This window comes from Megascapheus bottae, chromosome 3 (assembly GCF_031878675.1).
Source record: "Megascapheus bottae isolate mThoBot1 chromosome 3, mThoBot2.hap1, whole genome shotgun sequence".
Taxonomy (NCBI): Eukaryota; Metazoa; Chordata; class Mammalia; order Rodentia; family Geomyidae; genus Megascapheus; species Megascapheus bottae.
In genome coordinates this window covers 30914261-30937693 of record NC_143511.1, presented here as the reverse complement: position 1 = coordinate 30937693, position 23433 = coordinate 30914261, and the positions used below count along the sequence as shown (strand labels likewise).

The following is a 23433-nucleotide window of genomic DNA, read 5'->3' as shown; positions in this document are numbered from 1 at the left end:
AGGAGGCTCTGACTCATTGTCAGTCCACAGATGTGCGCTCCTGAGAGGAGCATGCTCCCGCGCATGCTCTGTGAAGGCCCAGAAGTGCCTCCCTCCTGGCCCACCAAGAGTGATCCCCATTGTTGATGCCAGGTTCCCTTTACTGTTGACTGTCACCTCCATTTTCCACCACTTTTCTGCACATACTCTATGGGTGTCACTGGGACCAAGTCAACAGAACTTCCCTCCAGAGCCCCTGGGAACCACGATCCTCCTCTCCTCACACTTCATTATTTTGAGACCTTGCTGTTTATTTTGAGTCACGGTGTTTCTGCATTGCCTATTCTTGCATCCATGCCATCTTCCCTTCGGCCTTCTCGTTAGCTGGGATGGCAGGCATGTGCTATGACTTACCCCTCCCCTACTTCTTCGCCACATTCAAAGCAAAGCAACTCATATCCCATTAATAGCTCACTGCGTGCTCACTGTGCAGAAATGCATCAGCATCACCAGAACGATAAAAAGTAGATGACAGCCACCATCTCGCTGTGATGAAACCAGGCAATGATGGGACCACAGGTGGCTTGGAAAGTCTAAGCCAGCCTCATCAGGGTTGCCTTTGCCCCATTCTTGAAAAAGGAGAGTTTTAGTTGTATAGACGGTTACCGTTATATAAGTCGGCAGTAAGGACATTTGTTTTTGGACAGTGTCACTCCTTCCCTCCCTGTCTCCAAGTTTAACCCTCCCAGCCACACACACACACAAGTTGTTCATTTTCAATAGTGTCTAGTAAATACCACGGCTGCAGGTGTCCCCCGTTCTCCCTCCATTTCTGTGCCTCACCTTCACAAAGACAAAGAAACATGACAAAATGAAAACAAAAAAAATCATCTTGCTTCCTTTTCTCTAAAGTTCCTTTTGATATTAGTTTATATGATCATTGGCACATAAGCATTGCACCAGTACACGTGTCCTTCCTCTAAGTGTACCTCCTTCGGTTTCACTGTGTGTGAATGCCTAGAGGCTTGTATAATTGGTTCTGCCCTGTGTATTTTAGATCTGGCTTCTGCATGTAATAATTTCTGTGTAAACTTTGTCATGTTTACATTCAGAATGTCCATTAATTTCTACACAGTAAACTGAGCATCTAGTGATAGGCTGCCATCCTACCTGACTGCAGGCTGGTTAACTGGAGTCCTGTGACTTATCAGCACTTCACGAACCCAAGCACACTACCCATGCTCTCTGCAGTTCACAAACCTTTCTTTCTTCTCAACTTCAGCACAGGGAGGCAGGAGAGGCAGGGGATAAACTCAGTTGATGAAGTTACAACCCAGAAGGGCACTTGAGTCTGCCCACTTCACATTGCCACACATGTTGCCAGGCAGTGTGTGGCACAATCTAGTAAACAGCTCTCTCATACTCACTCTGGTGACCCCAAGGCAGAAGAAAGCCCAAAGAATAAGTTCTGCTCACCTCTGTGCAGAGATAGAACCAGAGAATGAGCCCTCTCTCCAACCCAGAGACCCCGCTGTATGCTGCAAAGGGAAAAGGCTCCACCTTTATCTCACTGCACGGATAGCCAGAGTCTCCCTCTTGTGGAAGCCCAGATGTTGTGGCAATGGTACCTGGCCTGGAACTCCGTGGCTGAGCTCCCAGACTCGGTGTCTGAATGCCTGTAGACGAGCAGCCCGGGAAGCCCTGGTACCCCAGTGTGTCAGCAGTGGATGGCCTGTGAACGGTGCTTCTCTTTGTCTGAGCTACCTGATTCAGCATGTGTGAGTCACAAGGGGAGGGGAGAGCTGGTGAGTCACTGTCCTTGAGCCCCTGTGTACAATGTACGGTATTGTTCTGTCCCTAAGTCTCTCACAGGCTCTAAGGCCATTGTTCCAGCTCCTTCTGGGCAGGACGGAGATGGACATGGCATCTTCTAAATGTCTGTTAAGCAGTGGGCAGAGCTCTGTGTGATTTACCTGTACCTCACCCAGAACTTTCCTTCACCATCACTGCAGGCCTAGGAAGCAGATATTACCATTCCTAGGACAGGGACAAGTCTAGGTAAGCAAATCCACCCGGCGTTAACACACATCTGGGCTAAGAGAGGCTTGAGAGGAGCCTCAAAACTCCATGCTTCAAGGAAACTTGAAACACTATAAAGTGCTTATTTCTGGCCTCAGCATAGCCATTGTTATGGCACATGCATTCTGGCAAGCAAGCTTTTCCAAATCGGTACCCACTGCTCCTTAGGCCCTGCAAAAATGCACTCTGATCTTTATAGGTTTTTTTGGTTCAATTTAGAAAAGTAGCTGGAAGAAAAACAACCCTAAATTACCTGAGATGACCAGTGAGGTCCTCAGAAGGATGGGGTGGTAGGTTGCTTCATGAGTCGATCTGCTTTTGTAAAAACTCACACGCTAACACCTGACTGAAAATGCGAGTCATAAATCTTGTACTCAAGATCCCAAAGTGGCTGATTTTCCCTGACTCCATGAGGACAGGCTAGTGGGAGGAATGGCAAAATGCCAAGTAACTGTCAGTAACAGAGGTTCTGGAAACGCGAGCCACACAGACAGGGATTATTCAGAGGGCACAAAATGCACGTCATAAAATGTAAGGACCTGCGAAAAATTGTTACTAATATGATTCCAATAAGCATGATAATAATGGCAAATATGCACTCCAGGGTGCAGATGAAATTTAAATGGAGGATGATATCACAAGGTATCAGGGAGCAGACATGGCAACTGAGCTTTCTTTCCACCCTAAAGATGACCAGTCTAGCAAGGTCTTGGACTATCACAAGGTGGATTTCATTTTACAGTAGCCTACCAATATAAGAATTAATGATAGACTCCATTCTAGCCTAAAGTAGGTCAAGGAATACTTTCTGAAATAATAGATTTTAACTTACATACCCTAGCCAATAAACCAGGCCTTCGAGGTCAGATGTATTTCGGTAAGGTTTCTCCTGTAGCCACCATCTATAGGTAACTGCTACATCTCCTTGAGGGAGGTGCCATGAATGTGTACGTGTGTGTCTTCACTCCTGTGGCTGTTGTCATGAAGTGCGGGGTGATAAGCACATGGAGAGACCTGGGGCAGCAGCTATGCAGGAGTCTGACCAGTGGCCCTGGGTCAGGGAGAGGTGGTCTGATATGGTGATCACTGGAGCTGGTGGCAGACAGAACAGCCATGACTATGTGTCATGTATCAAAATGACCAAATCACACCATGTTAAAGATGAGAAATCCAATTTATGGTTCTTTGCCCTGGAATAAATTCTCCTATTAAGAGGTGTTAAGAGACTGGGGAGTTGGAGTGTAAGATGAATGCTAAAAATGTATTCACTTCTTTTTTAAAAAAATATGCATTGTTTTATTGATAAAACCTTTTGATTTTAGTATATGAATGCGGTCTAGATTTACACTGAGACAAAAATTTTTTATAATTGTTTTTTATTTCAATGTATAGAGGGGTTACAGTTATATTTGCCAGATAGAGGGTGCATTACTTCTCACACATTTATATCCCTTCTTATGTTTTTGTCCCCATTTCCCTCCCCGCCCCCTCCCTTCATTTTTCCCCTCCTATTTCAAATAAACAAGTAAACATCTTTATAATGTACCAGGTAACAAATTGGGATACAGTAACAATATGAAATTAACCAAAGGGCAACACAAGAGAAGAGAGCAAAACATAAATCATGAAGATTAACAGTCACTTATAATTAAGCTCTTGTGTCCATGTCCTAGAGGTCCATTAATTTGGCCTCATCCTAACAACAGATGCTGTCAGGGATGTGGCCAGGAGGCATCACTACTACACTGGTGGTGGGAGTGCAAACTCATTCAACCACTATGGAAAGCAGTATGGCAGTTCCTCAAAAGACTAAACACAGAGCTCCCCTATGACCCAGCAATTCCACTACTTGGCATTTACCCAATTGTCCAGAAACAAGGACATACTAAAACCACTAGCACAACGATGTTCATTGCCGCACTATTTACCATAGTGAAGATATGGAACCAACCCAGATGCTCCTCAGTTGATGATTGGATCAACAAGATGTGGTGTTTATACACAATGGAATTCTATGCTACTGTCAGAAAGAATGACATCGCCCCATTTGTTAGGAAATGGAAAGACTTGGAAAAAAATCATATTAAGTGAAGTAAGTCAGACCCAAAGGAACAAACATAGGCTCAATGGTTTCCCTCATCTGTAATAATTAGTACACATCTAGAACTCTCCTAGCAGAGGATTACAATAGCACGTTCACTTCTTTAGTGGCAGTCATGAAAGTCAGGTGGAATGGTGGCCTTGTTGTGATAGCTTTGTGACAGTGGGCAGTTCCCTCTCTTCTGAGAGGGAATAGACCAATGGGAAATTCCATGGGCAATGAGTGGGGTGATGTGTAAGGCAAAAGAGACATCGTTTCAAACAACTGAAGTCATCTCTGTAAAGGTTCCCTGCATCTGGACAAGAGGTTTCCACCAGAGCCGTGACTAGGGGTTGTACAATGAGCCTCCATTCATGGTCTAGCCCTATTGCCATCAGAGCCACAGGTCACCTTCCTTCACTGAAAGCCCGTGTCATGAAGGTGGAACAGTCCTCTTGAAGAGTCAAAAAGAAAGGAAGGAAAGCTGGGTGTAAGTGGCTCACACCTATAATCCTAGTTACTCAGGAGGCTGAGATCTGAGGATCGCAATTCAGAGCCAGCACAGGGAGGAAAGTTCATTGGAAATTATCTCCAACTAACCACCAGAAAACCAGAAGAGGTGCTGTGGCTCAAATTGGCCGGGCACTAGCCTTGAGCTGAAGAGCTCAGAGAGGCCCCATGACCAACAAAAGAGAGAGGGGGAGGGAGAGGAGCTGGAAGCAGGCAGGCAGGCAAATTTGTATGAAAAAATGCCTCAGCTCAAGAGGAAAGAAACAAAAACTGAGCTTCCAGGTGAATGTATTAAACAATAATTACTCTATACATAGGCAAGAACACACAGTTGACATTCTATGATTTTTCCCTGACAGAAAATTCCTCTATTATATGAGTTTCCTTCTCTGTATGGATTTACTGGTGATGGTGACCTGCTCTTTCTCATAGCTGGTGTTCAGAGTTGACTTGGGATCCTCTCCATTTACCTGGGAGAAGCTTCTGGGCTCCACAAATGTCAACTTTCACACTGCTTTCCGTTAGAAAAATACAACTTGTCCTTCTTCCCAAGCAGCAGGGCATGAATTCAAACAATTTCAAGCAGTTACAGGCAAATATCCCTGCTACCTTTTGTAGACCAAGATAAAAAAAAAAGAAGATGAAATGGAAGAAGGAAAGCACAAGAGGGATTGATTGTCACTGGACTTGAGATATCTGTCGTCTCTGAGCAAAGCTGGGAAGCTGTGTTGAGGACACAAATTTGCAAATATGCACAGTGCTGGGAAGTTCTGGGCAATGTGGCATGCAGAGCTTGGGGCTGAGGAAGATGAGCTCTGAGTAAACACCGCTGACACTCTGGTGGTTCTCCTATCTTCTGGAAGGCTAGTAAGGTTAGGGCCGTGGATCCATTGCCACCTCCAAAATGTGAGTGCCAAGAAGTTGCAAGACAGTTTTGTTGTTGGCCCTCTCTTCTGACAGGCACTGGTACATACTGCTCTCTCCTTTTGTCAGTCTGAAGATAACCAAGTTTTTGTTATCCACACACATGTACGTATGATTGTTGGTCTTCAACACATGATTCTGGAATTTCCACACAACCTGGGCCAGGGCAGACTTTGCGGAACATTTGAGTTCTACCCACCATGCTTGAGAAGATGCCGCTAGTGGCCTGGATTATTTTTACCTGGAATGTCAAGATACATGTGCACAGCATGGACAACTCTGTTCAGATACTCAACTGCTTTTAAAAAATTGATTAATACCCTATATAAAACAATAGCCTTACTCACTGGAATACAATTCATCTTCAGGACAATTGAGATTATAACGTGCACTAAGAAACAGAAGATAATCCCTGCCTAGTGACTCCTGGGGACAAGGAAAAGACAGTCTGAGTAGAAGAAATCCCACCCCTCATTGCATATCTCAGGAGAAAATGCAGCAGGCTTGGGGAGACCAGGCCCTGGTCAGCTCTATAACTAGCAGTTGCACCCTGGGTCAAAATTCAAATGCTTCTCCTAATGACTTCAGGGAATCTGGCAGTCAGTGCCAGTCTTAACCTTCTCTTCTACTTTTCATCATCTGAAGATTGCTGTCTGCTCAGAGGAGAAGAAGGCTGGTACCTGAACATCCTGGCCTCTAGTCACAACACACTCCCAAGTACTCAGCCACAGGGAATGGGGTCCTGCAAGCAGGTGCACAGCACCGGAATAACTATGAGCTGCATGCCTCTCGTGAGCGATTGGGATCAGAAAACGTTTTGATCTCACATCTGTTCATATTTTAGACTATGTACAGATGTATGAAATAACACCCTGGGGTAGAGACCAGAGTCAAACTATAGAATCCATTTGTGTTTCAAGTACATTGTGTTTTGTTTTTGTTTTTGTTTTGCCAGTCCTGAAGCTTGAACTCAGGGCCTGGGCACTGTTCTTGGGCTTTCTCTAGGCCAGCACTCTACCACTTAAGCCACAGCTTCACTTCCGGCCTTTTCTGTGTATGTGGTACTGAGGACTCAAACCCAGGGCTTCGTGCATGCTAGGCAAGCACTCTACCACTAGGCCACACTCCCATCCCTCAAGTACATCTTATACACAGAGCTTGAGTAAATGTATGCATTTTAAAGCACAATTTTACGCATGATACGGTTTTACAGTATGGAACTTTTCACTTGTTGCTCACACTGGCATTTGTGGATTTTGTATCAGAGCAGCTCAGTGTGCGCTCAGCAGCTGCTTCTTTCTCATTCTTAACAGGTTATGATTTTAATGAGCTCCAGCTAAGCAAAACAGAAAAGATGGGCATGAAGAATACATTCCAATGTACCCACATACCCTATGTAGGTTCAAACACTTTCTATAATCAAAGGAACAAAGATCACGCACTGGTGTGGAACACAACACAAGACCTTTGTTCAGAGTGGATAAAGAAAAACAAGATAAACAAATACCACAGACTCAAAGCACTATAAAATGGTAGGAGACCTAGCTACTGTTGCAGTGATATTTCAATGGGGATCACTCACCTAGGCATGAAGACACATTGCCATTCATGTCCTGAATCCAAGTACTGCAAAGAAAATAACACCCATAAGTCACTGTGCATTCATAGAAGAGTTTGCCCCTGGTAACCAACCCATACCTGCTGCGGCCCTGGGCCTCATAAAGAGCCAAACAAGTAGCGGCAAATGGGCTCCAGACACAGTAGGGGTCCTGTGCTAGCACACACTCCTCACAGCTGCTGTGCTTTCTGCAGAAGGCCAGAGGAACCTGGACCACTCCTGAGTTGGAGCCGGCATAGATAAACTTGCTTCCCTGTGTGTAGGAAGTAGAGACAGAAGAGGCATAAGTTGGATATCCAAGCCCCTCCAGAAGCTATGGGAACAGCTATGGAGTGTCTTCAAGTGCTGCAGACTCTTCTGACCTCTTGTACTGTCACCAGCTTCAGCAGCGCACTGGACACCAGCAGTGATCAGGGGTATTGACTGTATCTCATGAACTCAGTGGAAGAAGAGCATGAATGTGGGAGCACATATCACATCTTCTCTGTCTTTGGCCTGAGAATCTTGTTTCCCATTAACAACCTCGAACACCTGGAACTTGAATCAGATTCCTATTTAGGAATCACAAGTCGGTATTTTTAAAAGCAGGTGAAACCCAGCTTTCATTCACCATCAGTGGGTACATTCAGCATCAGTTCAGCATTTGGCTAGAGCTCATGAACCCCCCCTTAAACTCAAGTCTCACAGGCTGCAGGCTTCCCAAAACCCAGAGCCACATACTTGTCTCAGTAAGCACTGATACACATGGGACAGAGACTCCTCTCCCAAGATGAAAACTGTGATAACAACAAATAAGACTGGATCTGGACTAGCCTCGATTACCTCTTCATTCCAGACCTGGGAAGTTTTTGACCCCAACCCCTCCCAGATCAACTTGGGATAGTCACCTTTCTATGGATGTGTATATACATTTTCTGAGAAGGAGACAGAGTGGATGCTACTAGGGACACCTGTGAGGTGGCAGGGACAACTCCTGCAGAGAACTGTTGGTCCTGGACAGTCTTGAGGTGCTCGGCCCCATCTATTTACCCAAGGAGAGGGAATGAGTAGAAGTAGAAGGTGGGGTTAGCTGTGGGTAGTTTTATCCTAAGCTGTTTCCTGAGAGGCTGGGCTGGAGCTCGAATGCAATCACTCTTTGACAACTGAGTCAGACCTCACAAAGTCAGTGGGTAAACATGGAAGTGAGAGGGAAACCACCTCCTAAAGGACAGTGAGCATCATCCGTTGCAGCACATGCCTCTTGGTGGATGCTAACCTTAACAGAGGGAAATGGGTACATTCATTCAATGGTATATCTTCAGGAGTCGATTTGAGGAGCCCTCTTCCCCACAGTGCCTCATGGAGTTTGGTGAAGCATTTGTGTGGAATTGATATACTCCTCCTGCCTACAAGATGACAACCTTCCCTCTAGATGACTTACACTATCCAATGTAATGTAAGCACTGCAGAAATAGCTCTTAAAATGTCTCGTTTGGAAAATGATGACACTGACGCATGTTCGCTGTAGACCCATTTTTTCTAAGACTGTCTGAATTGCAAATGTAGAACTATAGTTATGGAGCTCCTAAATGCAGAAGGCTAACGGAACTTCTTACTGTCAAATGAATACATGTGGAACATATCCCACACACTCTTTGATGTATCTCTTCTGGATGTAAAGCCAGATATACTGTTCCACAGGTCAGGGAGAAGACATATAGCGACTTGGACAGAGACCATTGCAGAGGTAAGTAGCTAAAAGCTACACAGATATCATGCCCCAGGAGGCATTCTTTCAAGGTGTTCTGTTCTCCTGACTCACAAACCAACAACAGTCATAAAATACAGCAGACATGACACAAAGCGCCTTGGCAGGTCTCAGGAGGCAGAGACAGATGTGCAGTCACAAGCAGATAATGTGGGTAGAAAGAGTGTGGGGATGCAGACCTAAGTCTACGAGATTATTCTGTACATTACTCTGTAGCACACCAGGGGAGGTCTTGCTATCATCAATAAACAAACTGGAAGCGGGATGACATCCAGTTACACAAGAACCATAAATAAGGAGAACAAAGTCCAGGCTAGCCTTGGAAAACATACAAGACTATGTATAAAAAAGGATTCTGCAGGCATGGCTCTCGTCTGCCTGGCAAATACAAGGTCTAAGTTCAAAACACAACACTGTCAAATGGGAAAAGAGGAAGGAGAAGGAGGAAGAAGAAGATGAGGAGGAGGATAAGGAGGAGGGGGGAGGGGAATCATCTAGTGAGCAGCAGTGCACAGCTTTAATGAGGTACATGAAGGGGCAGCCATCTCCTTCCTGGTAGCCAGAATAGAGAGGACAGCGGGAGGGGAAAGACAAACACTAGCTGATACAGCCATGCTGCAAGCTTCTAGATTTTTTTCAGCCCCTTTAGGATCTCAAGACGAGGATCCAAACCAACACATATATCCAGTAATCCAGAGACTCAGAGATCACTTCACGTATCCTTCTCTTTCCCCTTCAGAACCACTGAGAAAATGAACTCCGTAATGTCTGAGGGGAGGAGGATGAGGAACTGGGGACTGAAAATCAGTCACAGGCCCTGTGGACAGAGGGATGCTGGAGGGATATTTACAAACATGTACCTGCCAAGAGGTCATCTCTGTTCCACCATAGGTACTTAAAGGGACCCTTCATCTGTGAGCTATCCATAGAGAGTGTCTTGGAGTACCAGCTCCCGAAATTCAGCCCTCTGCAGGGCCACTGTGAATATTTAGCACCCCCTGCAGGCTGCTCTGCCACAATGCAGTCAAACCTGAGATACTTAGGCATGGAGAGAGGCACACTGGGCCCAAGAGATTGGTTCTGCTAGATCCAGACCTTGCTAGTGAGGTGTTCATGAGAAAGATCACGTAGCAGGGACAGCAATGGATGCTACAAATGTGATCCAACTTACAACTGTGACCTAGGTCCGCAGACCACAGAGTGGGTCCTGTGCTTGAGACCCTCAGGGGCCCTGATGAAGAGAATAATGAGAGGGAAGTATCCTGGGCTGAGTGGCACATGGCAGGGTATTCCTTCTGGATCGCATGAGGGTCAGATGCCATCCCGTTTCACAGAATTTCCACGGATCCTGTACTGCACAAGACTCATGTAATAGTCATAGTCGCCGAGTTGAAGATGTGTTTTTAAACTCCTTGTCTGATGAGGAAACTGAGATAAGAGCAGAGAGCTGGTGATCCAGCGTTACCCAGCTACACACGGCAGTCAGAATCTGCCTGTGCTCTGATCCTCACTGCTCCATCCCAGTTAACTGTCTTATATTTTTCAAAGATTAAAAAGAAAGGCATAATATTTGATGACCTATGAGAAATTCAGGACATGCTAAGCGTGATGCTCGGAGGCAGGCTCACTCTTACACATCTCATCTATAACCAACTGGGACCACTGGAGAGAACAGAGCACCTGTACTGAAGTTTTCAGCCTCCGAGTCTCCCAATCCTTGGTCATTGGCAGTAAACATCTGTTACCTCTGGGAGGAATATGGTGTTGACCTAGAGGCTGTAGAGTGACTTATTATTTGTCTTCTGTGTTCCTTTATTGATCAGGACATGCAACAGGTCATCCCACTATCACAGTCGGCATGCGATTTCACAGGTTCAGGGTCACAAGAACCCATATCACAGGACAGGGCCTGTCTCATCTGCTTGGAATGACTTTGTGCGCATATCCAACGGCCTCCTCACATAAACTAGACAGCCCAGGTAAGCCAGTCTATTATCATGGACATACAAAGCCACCTTGCCAGGCAGCCCCACCCTTCTAGTCCTGCTGACAAAGTCACTTTACCTTCACTGAAGACAACAGCACTGTTTGGACTGGTTCAGAGTTCTGGAAAAGCTTTATCTCCTCAATGACGTGTGTGCCATTTTTAAGTTTCACAGCTTTGTGCATGGTTCCCTGGTCTGCAAGGTAAAATCGACAAGTCAGTGAGACAGTCTAAGAGGGACATATCGAAGACACCAATCTCAGTAGCAGACATTCTCCCTTTTCTATTCTCAAGTCATTCCCTCAGCGGGATACGTAGACAAAGAGGACAATGCTGCGTTAGGAATGAAAAAAAAAAAAGCCCTTGGTAAAATAAAGCATTGCAAACTCGAGTTCCAGGTTAGTCTGATTTTCTCATAAAGCATAAGCCCCTGGCCCGTGATTGATTCTCGACAACTTTCATCAACAAAGTTGTTGAGAACAACAGTGGCAGGCAGATTTCATGAAGGTTACTTCTGAGCTGCTAGTGGTTCTCCAGGGAGTCAGTTCAACTGAGTTCCCCGGCAGGCCCTTGGAGGGCACAGAAGACTCCAAGGGTGGACACTGTAGCTGTGTGTCCTTTTCCTAATTCTAGAAATAATCCTCCAATTGGCTGGTGGTTACGAAGACCTGGAATTCCAGAAGTTTTTTTACACTCTCACACATGGCTTGGGTCGCCTCAAGGAAGATGGTTTGTGATCTTCTCACAAAGGATTTTAAGTGCAGAACACAGATACAGGGTGGCTGTCACACCCTCAGAATCCACCTGTACCGATAAACATGACATCATAGAATTTCCAGTCCAGAGCCTGGATCCTGTCCACCACAATCTGGGTATACTTCACATCTCTTGTGACTAACTTGGGCCTGTTGCCTATTGGAGTTACTGAGTCCTCTATCAGAAGGTGGTCTCTGATGAAATTCAGTGCTTTGTCTGGCAAATCCAAAGAGCTGGTGTAGTTGACTGTGTGTGCTTCATGGCTGATGCACTAATGAGGGCAAACTTTTTCCTGGTTAATGTTCCCAATTATCAATAACTAATTACGTAAGGTACAGCACTGGGGACACAGTGAATGCCTCCAAAGGAGGGCGACAGTGGAAATCTGGGTCTTTCTTTCTTTCTTTTCCCTGAGTCTTTGAACTCTGGGCCTGGGCACTGTCCCTCAGCTCTTCAGCTCAAGGCTACTGCCCTACCCCTTGAGCCACAGTGCCACCTCCACTTTTCTAGTGGTCAATTGGAGATAAGAGTTTCTCGGTCTTATTACCCGGGCTGGCTTTGAACCATGATCCTCAGACTTCAGCCTCCTGAGTAGCTAGGATTACAGGAGTGAGCCACTGCACCCAGCTGGAAACCTGAGTCTTTTTTTTTTTTTTTGCAATAGTTAGAGGACAGTTTTATAGCACATCCACAAGATAGAACTCTGCTTTGAGATTAACTTGGACTTGTCCATAATCAGGGCAGAAATTATCTATTAGTTAAAAACCATCAGTATGTTTAGAGGGCCCATACATGTAGAAGGGATGATGATGGTATCAGAACCTGGCACCGAGTGAGAGCTGGTCCTGGAAGAAGTCACACGGACAGGTCAGGGCCCATTTGAATGTTGAACACTGTGTGGATAACAATGATTGGCTATCCAGGACAGCCTAGATTCTTTTTTTCTCTTTGTACCTAAAATTTACTATTTTTAGGAGGAAAAATTGTGACTCCCCATTGACTCTTGGTCAGGATAGCTCAGGACGCTACAGAAGTCCGTGTGGAGAAATGGTGTGTTTTCCTATGGGAAACTTAAAATGAATTAGTCCTTAATGATATCGTGCAGCATTAGCATATTCTATTGGGACAGAGTGTGGAGAGATCTGGGGTAGAACGAACAGAAGGGAGAGGGGCTCAGCTGCATGTTGCAGCCCTCAGGCCCAGGGGCCACTTCTTGTGTAGACAGAAACCCTCTGTCGAGGCCCCACCCCTAAAGGGAGCACAATATCAAGTTTCACCCTGTGAGCCTAGAGCCTTGAATGACCAGCATAGCCCTCTCCTGGAGACCCCATGTCTCTCACCACTCCTGGCCTTGGAGTAGGCACAGGGCCATGGTAGCTCAACCATTTGGTCTGAGATTGCCTCGTGATACTCTGCATGAACTTCCCGCGTGTGAAGACTTCCTCTACCATGGATAGCGTGTAGGCGCAGACTGCAGAAAGCTCCACGTTGTCGCTGCAAAGGGCATGCCACAGTGAGTTTCCAGAGTAGCAGGCCGTCGAAAGGGCATATACTCCACCCACCAAAGGCACTTACAGCTTCAAGGCAAAAAGTCCATAAAATTCAGGCTCTTTAAGGAATGGATCCCGTAGCACAAAGATATCTTGCAGTATGTTGAAGTGGTAGCCCATGTCTGTCCAGGGGCAAATAAGCTTGGCTTTCAGGAAGGAGGTCCACTTTTTTCTCAAGATCCTCAGGCCACCCTTGTCCCCCTAAAGCATCAGAGACCACACATGTCTTCCCATGGGAGCTTGGATCAGACTCTGGATCAAAGTGAAGCAAAGTACCTAACTCTGATGTCATCCCTTATAACTTTTTGGATGACAGCTAAAAACAACCGTATCCACAGTGTACCACTCAGCCATAGTTTTGATCTGGACTGACCCTTGGTGATTAAGAGACAACTTGAACTCCCATGAATTTGTGTTCCAAAGAGAATACACTGATCCCTCTTATATATGATTACCTTCCTGTGGTCAGTCACGGTCTGTTACTATTTCTTTTTACTCTTTGGAGTAAGAAATCACATTAGCATGAATCTTATGCCTGGTCATTGCCTTCTACTGATTATGTCTTCTGTGGATCCTCCTGTTGTATCTAGGACCTGTCACCCTGACTGCCTAATAATGCCAACCATAAACTTTGAGCTTTCCAGACTCAAGTTCTATGCCAAGCACCTCCTTTTAAAATAATTTCCTGTACCCTTCCCTATCCCTACAAACTCCATACCTCTTCAAGCTTTGAGCCCGAGAAATAGTTTAATGTGGTTTGTTCCTCAGCTCAAGCACTGGTTTATAGCTCACTACTAGTTAGCAAAGAGCTACAAACAGTGGGATTCCATTTGCCACAGAACCCAGTGAGCACATTATACAAAATACCATTCTCATTATTGCCGTGGAGGTCTGAGGCAGGGCTTGAGAATCACAAGCTAATTGGTTGCATGCTGGATGCCAATGCTCCCTTAGTTCTCATAGACACCAGCCGAGTGTCTGAAAACAGAAGGCTAGTCCATGCTAGGACCCTCAACTATGACATTCGTGGCAAGAAGGGAAATGGAAGTTCAGCGTGGGTAGGGCAGGTCTCACCTTACACACTCTGGCGATGCGGGGAATCTTTAACTTGGAAATAAAATCATACTCTACACATAATTCTGTGAAGAAGAAGTAGACCTTGTCATCTTCACCCTCAGGACTGTCTTGGGTTTTTTTGATCACATCCACATAGACAAAGCTAGGCTCTGCAAAGAGATGACACGGAATTATCTTTGCACACAGAGCTGTGCTGCTATCTTCTCCTGGTGGTGTCGTGGTCAGCCAGTGGTGCAGCTCTGTAAGAACATCTGGAATGTGTGCATATGTGTGACACTTAGTAAACAAACTCTAGGGTTGAGTCATAACAGTGCTGAGCTAACCCATGCCTGCCTCATTCTCTTCAGCCTCAGATATTACCATTTTGGCAGTCCTGCAGCACACATATCTCCCCTATACAAGCCCCAAATTCTAATGGAGCCTTTCAGTTACCAAAAATACCAGCTCTTGATTTAAACAAGTGACTAAATCAACTAACTCTAGCTACCAGAAGCAGATACACTGAGACTGAGACTCTTGGCTGGCCCACTCTGACAGGAAGCTGCTTATCTATCTCTGGGTATCAGGCCATAAATCGACCCATCGACCAAGAGGCTTCAAAGATGCCAGGGTCATGCTTGCAAACATGTCAAAGAAAACCCTAGCCAGTAACTTCTTTCTGCTGGTATCTCAAAGTCAGACATCAGCCTGGCGTTACCTGGAGACAGCAAGGCATCCTAGACCCATCTGAGTAGGCCCCAAAGGGCACGGGGCTGTACCTTTAATGGCATACTAAAATGACACCACATCCCAACAGGACAAACGTTCTATATTTCCCACCACAGTGTCAGTTTTACAAGAGTATTCCCAATCCATTCTCAGAATGGGAGATAAAAGCAGTCTCAAACAGTTCTCTGTTAGAGAACAAACTAAATCAGATTCCTTAGACTCTGGAAGTGACCCTGATTTTCTCCATTGTTCTCACTGCCCAGGGGCAGAAGAGAGCTCAGAACCCTCTAGGTTCGGGATGTTTAGGGGAAGTAATCTGGTGCACATCTACCAGGTGAGACACAAACCACATTACCATGCAGCCATGGGATAGTATACTCGGTCCGCAGGGGGTTCTGGGAATAAGTTCGAGAGATTGTATATTGGCTTCCCCCAAAATTCCTTGGTGTCCCAGAATAAAGCTCTCCATCTGCAGCAGTCCAGGAGTACAGAGAAGACAGGGAAGGAAATCAGGTCAATACCTCTGTTGTAGCACAAAAAAGAGATTCTTTTAAACCAAATTAAGCCCCTATGCAGAGGAGAAAAGATAGTTGCCTGACTTCTAGGGCCTCCATTTATTGAAGAGGTTACATTGATTTGCATTTTATGAGATAACAGGCACTAACAAGGCAAGGCAGAACCCCCACATCTGGTAAAATGACAGTGAACACAAGTTATCATGGTTTATAGTCCCATAAAACCATCCTAAGTTGAAACACATTTAATGCATCTTCTACTCCATGTGGACAACTTAGTCATCTCAACTGCTGCCAACAGGCTCAGAACACTTACAGCAGCTTGTATAAAGGCCCGGTTGTCTCACATAAAGCCTCTAGTTTATTAGCTGATGAATATTGATGTAGTTCAATGAACTAAGGCGAAGTCTGGATGGTGTATAGGTACACTTTCAAAACTTCAGATAGTTGAAAAATTGCCCATGTAACTAACTATAAGTTGGGCACAGAAGTGAGTACCCTTTAGGGTCAAGGCTCATGCTGAACATTTCTGACACCATTGTTGGTAAGACATGGATTTGTAGCAAAGTTATTTCCCAAAAGGAACATCGGAATGCTGTGTATTAATAATGGATATAATGTACTATGATACTATATTGGCCACTGGTCTTCTTTAAGGGATGAATTTAAAACTCTTCCTAAAAAGTCTGTGCCCAGGGACATATTTCTTCTGTACGGGCAGAAGATATTAAAAGAAAGCTAGAGTAAATAGGACTAAGGAAAGGAGAGCTCTTGAGTGTCCTGTATGGGATCACAAAACCTGACAATACCCTCTGAGGCTAAGAGAAACCTAAATGGCAGGACTCACCAACCATCACAGATGTGTAGCTATGCGTAGGATCAAAGGGACATCTTCCTTTGCCATTCTCACTTTTCCCTTGAAACTTAAAGGATCCTAAGTTCTATAATGGCAAAAAGAGAAAAAAGCCTTATAAGATATCTGATAATGTGCCTTTAAAAAATCATTTAACTGTTCTTCAATGCTTTAAACCAGCAGGCTTGCGCACATGGGTCGTGATCTTGGGGCCATGCTCTGTTACACAGCTCAGTCTGCACACCAAGTCTCTGGCCTTGATCAAGCTACACATGATCTCAGACACTCAGACTCCTCATCTGGAAAATGGAGAGATGCTGTTGGCTCCAGGGTTGTTAGGAGGCCAGGGAGAATCAAAGACAAGAAATGCACAGCAGGTGACTACAGCCGTGTATAAAATAAACACCAGGAAGGCCATAGTATTATCAAACCGGCAACACAAAATTAAAACAAATACAAAAGCAGGATCCCTCCCTCTACCCACTGAGGCATCTGCCAAGTAGATCTGTGGACTCAAAACCCGAAGTAAATTCAAGCCCCACTTAAAGAAAGTGCAAGCCACAACTTCAATCCTGGGATAATCTCTTTACCCAACAGGAAACCCAAAGCTGGGTAAGGAATGAAGCAGACAAATCCAACTACAGAAAGAACCAGAACACTCTCAAGAAAATGAAATGACAGGGATAAACTGGCAAACATGGTCACAAATGATGAATGAGGCATATTCTTCCTTAAAAATGCTTTACCAAATGTTTCTAGTAAATGTCATTTTATTATTCTTGAATATAAACAAAAAGAAGTGTCAGTCTTCAAGGAATAAAGGTCTTCATATCTTACAAACATCTCCCTACTGCATATTAACTCTAGATGCTGGCATCAGAGGGTACACACAGCCAAGTAGATCTACACGATGGATTTCACCATAAGCCCCAGTTTTCCTATGTGAATTTCTTTTTTGGTTGTTGTTGTTTGAGACAGGATTTCCTTATGTAGCCCATGCTGACCTAGAGCTCACTATGCTACAGTCTCCTGAATGCTGTCCCATTTTTCTGGATGCTGTGATCACAGGCATTGACCACAACATCTAGCAATGAACCTCGAAGCCTAGCTACCTCAGTGAATTTGTAATGAGTCCATACTTACCCATGATTTTTCTTTTCTTTTTTTTCTTTTTCCTTCTGTGGGGCTTGAACTCAGCCTAGGCTCTGTCCCTAAGCTCTTTCATTCAAGGCTTGAGTGCTATCACTTTAAGCCACAGCTCCACTTCCAGTTCTGGTGATTAGAGATGAGAGGCTCACAGACTTTCCTACCTAGGCTGGCTTTGAACCGGGATCCTCATAACCCAGCCTCCTGAGTAGCTAGGATCATAGGCATGAGCCACCAGTTTCTGGTTTACCATTTTATTCTTTGACCCAGGGTTGGGCTGCTTCTTTGTTTCGTTGTTTTGCAGAAACCCAGAGTCTCTTGCAGAGTAGGCAAGTGCTACACCTCTGAGCTACAGTGCAGGATATGTTTATTAAAAACTCCAATTAATTAAGGGTTATAGCAAACAAGCTTTACATGTCTTTTCCCAACCATGGTTCCCTTTTGAATGGTTTCCGTCATCTGCAGCCAAATGAAGAAGGTTCTGAGTAGTATGTTGATCTCCTACCATCCTGCTCTACTCTGTACTGGACATAAATAAACCCTTTGTTGATTGTACCTGTGCTATTGCTTCTGGCTACTTAGCTGTCTTGGTCATCAGGTACATTGTGTGGGGTCTGCTATTCTCTGAGATTTCAAGCATCCACCAGGGGCCTTGGAATTATCCCCAACATATTAAGGGATATTGTATAACATGTTTCACATCTGCAGGGTACTTAATAAATCCAAGGTTGTTGACTAGAAAATGTGTTTCATTTCCAGTCTTCACATACCCTTTCTACTTCCGTTGGTGATTATTAACGAATTGCTTCTGTGGATTACTTTAATTAAAAAAAAAACAATCTGTCTTAAAAAGATTAGAGGCAACAGTCTAAATAACCTTCTCCTTCTTTCTAATGGTTGCGGGGGGAAAGGCCTCTCCTTACCTGCAGAGAACAGGAAGTACTGGATGCCATTTAGAGTAGTCAAGGATGTGACTCTGGGAGGGATGAAAGGTACCCCACTTCCCCTACCAATCAGGGGTACTTAGGAAGGCCACTCAGTGGGTTAGACAACAATGAATGGTGACATCCTAAGGCCTGTCAATGCACCGACCAAGAAAACACACTACCCAAGAGCAGGTCTTCTTTTCATGCAACCCTATGCTCACCACAGTCAGACCACACAGATCACAGCACAAGAGTACATGTCAGCAGCATACTTCATAGAATGTCCCTCAATTGGCACCAAGGATCCTGGTGTACTGAGCCCTGCTTCAAGCCATGCCCTTTGCCAGGACACCAAGGCTCAGAGGGGCCACATGGTTCTGAGTTGTGCTTCAAGACACATTCTATGCCAGAGACATCTCAGCCACCTCTTATGCAAGGTTTTCTGGTTACAAGCAGCCCCAGTCCTCACATGGATGATTGGAGAAAGTCTTAGTCTTCACAGGACTCTGTTTTCTTTTAGCCACTGCCTAGCCTTCTGTGAGCAAGACTGATAATGGAGAGAGTCTGTGGACTTACCAAGTGGTCACAGATTGGCTTGAATGCATTGGTGCCACACACATAGAGAGAGCTGGCACCGAGGGGCTGTAGCACCCAGATGTAGTTGAGGCATTCCTTCTGGGTGGAGAGAAACACCATCAAAAACCAGCTATCAAGGCAGTTCTAAGTCCACATTGTGAAGTCTCACTCAGCTGCCTGCTTCCCTTTCTGACCTCTTTACACAACAGTTTGCTTATTCTCACAGAACAGGGTCTACTATCCCATCCCAGCCTCTGTATACCTAAATCTTCAGCTGTGCTGCATAATTTTATCTCTGTTATGTCCACAAGGTTTTCACATAACAGGAACACAATTTCCTAAGTGCTACTTAGTGAAGACTTGGTGATCAAACAGCAACAACTTGACCCCAAGATGCACTGGGAAAACTACAAAGGAAAAAATATATTTGCTCTCATAAACAGAGATCATTACTTTTTCATATATTTTTATTGTAATTAATAGAAGGGTTACATGATATTTGCCAGATAGAAGGTGCATTAATTCACATACATTGATACCCTTTCACATGTCTTGGTCCCCATTTCCCTCCCCCAACCCCCACCCCTCATCTTGTTTTTGTTGCCAAATCAGCATGCACTGCATAGAAAATGCCTTTGCCTTCCAGAGGCACTGCTTAAACCCAGAACAACAAGAAATAGGCCAGATGTGACGGGGTGTCATAGTTGTAGATCATAAAGGCCCCAGCAGAAAAATCAAGGTATGATTCAGGAACCTACTCACTATTTGAGAATAAACAGTGTTTGAGTCATATTGTGAAAGTCTGAAATAACCTCAGAGCAGGAGAGTTTCTATGACTGCAACCCTTTTCAGACTGGTGAGATGTAATTCACATCCACACAGAATAGGCAGTACCAGTGTGTACCATTCTATTTTTATTTATTTACTTTACTAGGGGCAGTACTGGGGCTTGAATTCAGGGCTTCATGTTCTGGTTTAGCTTTTTTGTTGCTGTTGTTCTTCAAGACTAGTATTCTGCAATTAAACCACATGTCCACTTCAAGATTTTGATAAGAGTCTCTCAAGTCTTTTGGGCTGGCTTCAAGCCAAAATCATTAAATCTCAGTCCACTGAATAGCAAGGATACAGATGCGAGCCACCTGTATTTGGCCTCACTCCACTTGTGAAGACCCTGAAATATGTTCTTTTTTCATTAGAGTGCCTCTTGTCCTTTAATTTTCTCAGGAACCCTGTTAAGAGACTAATGTTTTTGTAAAAATACTATCACTATCCTGAAAAAGTTTAGAAAAAAAATTTTGCAAAGAGGTGTATACAAATAGTTGTTTTGTGATTAGCCAACCACTGCTGACATGAGCTGTACCTCATGTCACGAGTGCAATCATAAGGAATGGCATCTGAGAACCTGTATGTCTGTGGAGCAGCGGGGTTGGAAGTACAGTGGCTCAGTGAATAGCAATGCTTCTGAGGGAAGGGACACTGCAAGTGCTCCCTGAAAGTCACCATGCTGAGGAACCTAAGGGCTCCTTCCCAGCATTCCTATATCCTTAGAAAGCCCTGACTTAGGAATTAGGATAAATCTGATTCATATGAAGTAGGAAGCATTACTAGAGTGCTCCCTGTGCCTGGCAGCTACTGTAAGAATGTCCTCCCCTTACCATCAGAAGAAAGAAATGAGCTCCTGGAGGCTCTGTGTTACCTAAAAAGGTATTAGGACCCCTGAACCCCATTCCATGTCCAGCCACCTTTAGCATTCATGAGATTAGGCAACCAAGGAATGCATGTAAGGTTTTGTAACTGACAAAAACACTTACCTCTTTTGATTTTCCATTTGCTACACATTTTGCTCTTGTCTCTTCTGACACCTTCCAGTCCACCTGTGAGGGAGGCACAAATGAAAGATTAAAAAGTAGGTTAAAGTGCACAGTTCGTTTCCAGTTTACTTCATTACTGGTGCCCTTATCAAATAGTAGATGGCAGAGGCAGCATAGCTCAACGGTGAGCACATGCCCAGCATGCTGGCACTGGTGACTCATTCCTAGCTAATCAGGAGGTTGAGATCTAAGAATCCAAGTTCAAGTGTAGGAAAATCCACAAGATTTATTTCCAACTAACCAGCAAAACCCAGAAGTGGAGTTACAGTTCAAATGGCAGAGTGGCAGCTTTACACAGAAAAGCCAAGGGACAGCACCCCAGGCCCAGAGGTCAAGTCACAATGTCAGCAAATGCACATACACATTTGCATGTGCACACACACGCACGCACGCACGCACGCACGCACGCACGCACGCATGCGCATCTGGCTTAAGGGGCTTCGTGAGTTTCCTGTAGGCATCCAAAGTTGATGTTGCATATAGACGGGGAAGGAAGGAACGGGGTTCTCTTGAGAAAGGTTTCATACTGCAGCAGGACTGCTCAGCACTTGGGGAATGGGGCTAACGACCTACCTCATGCTCTTTCTCAGAGATGTTCAGTGCACTCACTGCGAAAATGGCCTCACGGGCGCCCACATACAGCGTTCTCTGGTCCTCGCTTAATAGCAGGACTGAGTAATTATAGATGCCTGGCTCATGAAACTTCACAAGCTCTACCTCTGTAGGATGTAAGAGGAAATACGTCAGAGGCAGGAAGAGAAGACAGAGCCACAAAGTCATTTGCAAGCTTGGACAGATCCTGAGAACCTTACTTGGTACAGAGAGTGTGAAGTGTAGGTTATATAGGTTGGGGACACAGGAGGCCTCCAGAAAAGTCCTGAATCGCAGCTACCAAACATGAGTGAACATCACCTCTCAGCCAGGCTCTGAGGCTGGTGTGTGTGAGTCCCAAGGCTGTGCAACTGACCACCCTTCTTGTCAAGCAATCTGTGCAGTGGTTTCCAAGGTGATTCTAGGTCAGACATGTATCTGCCTGTCCATCTCATTTATGTGTCTCAATTAACCAGAGATTAGGTCTAGAAAGAAAATAATAATTTAGTTTGTTTTAAGATATGTTTTGTATTTGGTTATTTGAAATTGGATAGGGAATGGGGAAAAACAAGATGAGCGGTGGGGGTGGGGGGGAGGGAAATGGTGACCAAGACATGTGAAAGGGTATCAGTGTATGGGAATTAATGCACCATCTATCTGGCAAATATCATGTAACCCTTCTATTAATTATAATAAAAAATATATGAAAAAAGATATGTTTGTGAAATTTAATTCTCACATGAGTGCCAAGTTTCATCATTATGATGCAAAGTGACTGCTTGTAATTTTCCTGTCTCTACCTTCCAATAGCTAAAATTATAAGTATATGCTACCATGCCCTGGTGAATAATTTTTTAAAAAATCATTTCATCTCTCCTTCTGTCTTGTCATCAATCTGGAAGTCTTTTTATCTTGGTATCCACGTATTTATAACCCAACTGTGTATTAGGTTGAAAAAAATCAATTGTTCAGGAAGCATGTCAAGTTTTTCTCAAATGTATTGTTCCCTCTGTCTGCAGTGTCACTTATGACTAGTGTGTTACACGGGAAGCCCAAATGTCTGTTCTCCAAAGCTAAGACTTGCTTCATATTGGATTTTATAGCCCAATTATTTGTTCTATAATTAATTGGTTCTGTAATTCATGCCCTTAAGAGCATGAATTGCATTTCACTAAAATACCAACATTGCTCAGAATGGTCAGCAGACTAAAGATACTCAGTGACCTAAGAAAATACAAAACAGCACACAACAAGAAAATCTGGGACTAAATCTCATTACTCTTAATGTGCCACTGTAGGAGCTGCACATAACATTCAGATTCTGGGTCCTCTGGGCCCCGCCCAGTATCAGCCCCTTGCTCAACACCTATATTTTCTCTGGCTCCTGAGCCAAAGACCCAAGGGCCACGACACAGATTCCAGGTGAGAAAATAACCACATCTGAGATCCTCAAGTTGGAAACACAGGCACAAAGTAAGTTTACTGCATGTATGAAATAAGCACTGGTATTGGGTGGGCAGTTCCTTAGCCAGTAAAGATTACTAGGTCTGAAGTTTACCTTCAGGGATGCCCAATTCAGAAAGCCAATTCAGAAAATCTTAGGGAATGTTTCCAGTCACCAAAGCAACTGTATGAACAGCTGCTCGGACAAGCTGATCACAAAGAGAAACTCCAAGTGGAAAGAAACTGACAGGTCAAATGCATCGTGTCCACCCATCTCTGCAGTGTTCGGCACCTCCCAAACCCCAGGCCACCAGCATTTTCACAGTCATGGTCCTCACCTCCATGCTCCCAGGTAATCCGTGGTATGGGTGAAAATGCCACAGCAGTGGCACACACCAGGATCAGGGCTGTGAGCAGTGCCCTCATGGAACCGTACATCTTCAACTGTGATGGGCCTTCAACAAGGCAGGGGCGTGGACAGCGGGGAGCTACGAGAGGAG

The 23433-nt window shown here is 44.7% G+C and overlaps 1 protein-coding gene and 1 pseudogene across 1 annotated transcript; both read right to left on the bottom strand.

Annotated features, from left to right (window-relative positions):
* Positions 1–4059: 4059 nt before the first annotated feature.
* On the bottom strand, positions 4060–5934 carry LOC150065203 (semaphorin-4D pseudogene; annotated as a pseudogene).
* A 1212-nt stretch (positions 5935–7146) lies between these two features.
* LOC150065202 (semaphorin-4D-like) lies at positions 7147–23413 on the bottom strand. The gene is made up of 13 exons (XM_090329332.1): positions 23272–23413; positions 21473–21618; positions 20840–20902; positions 19029–19127; positions 16375–16468; positions 15368–15481; positions 14302–14453; positions 13253–13428; positions 13018–13171; positions 11726–11948; positions 11002–11117; positions 7271–7443; positions 7147–7198 (listed from the first exon to the last, which is right to left on the bottom strand). Exons 1-13 carry the CDS (start codon positions 23369–23371, stop codon positions 7147–7149), a joined length of 1662 nt encoding a protein of 553 aa, XP_090185458.1. The 5' UTR covers positions 23372–23413.
* Positions 23414–23433: the final 20 nt, after the last annotated feature.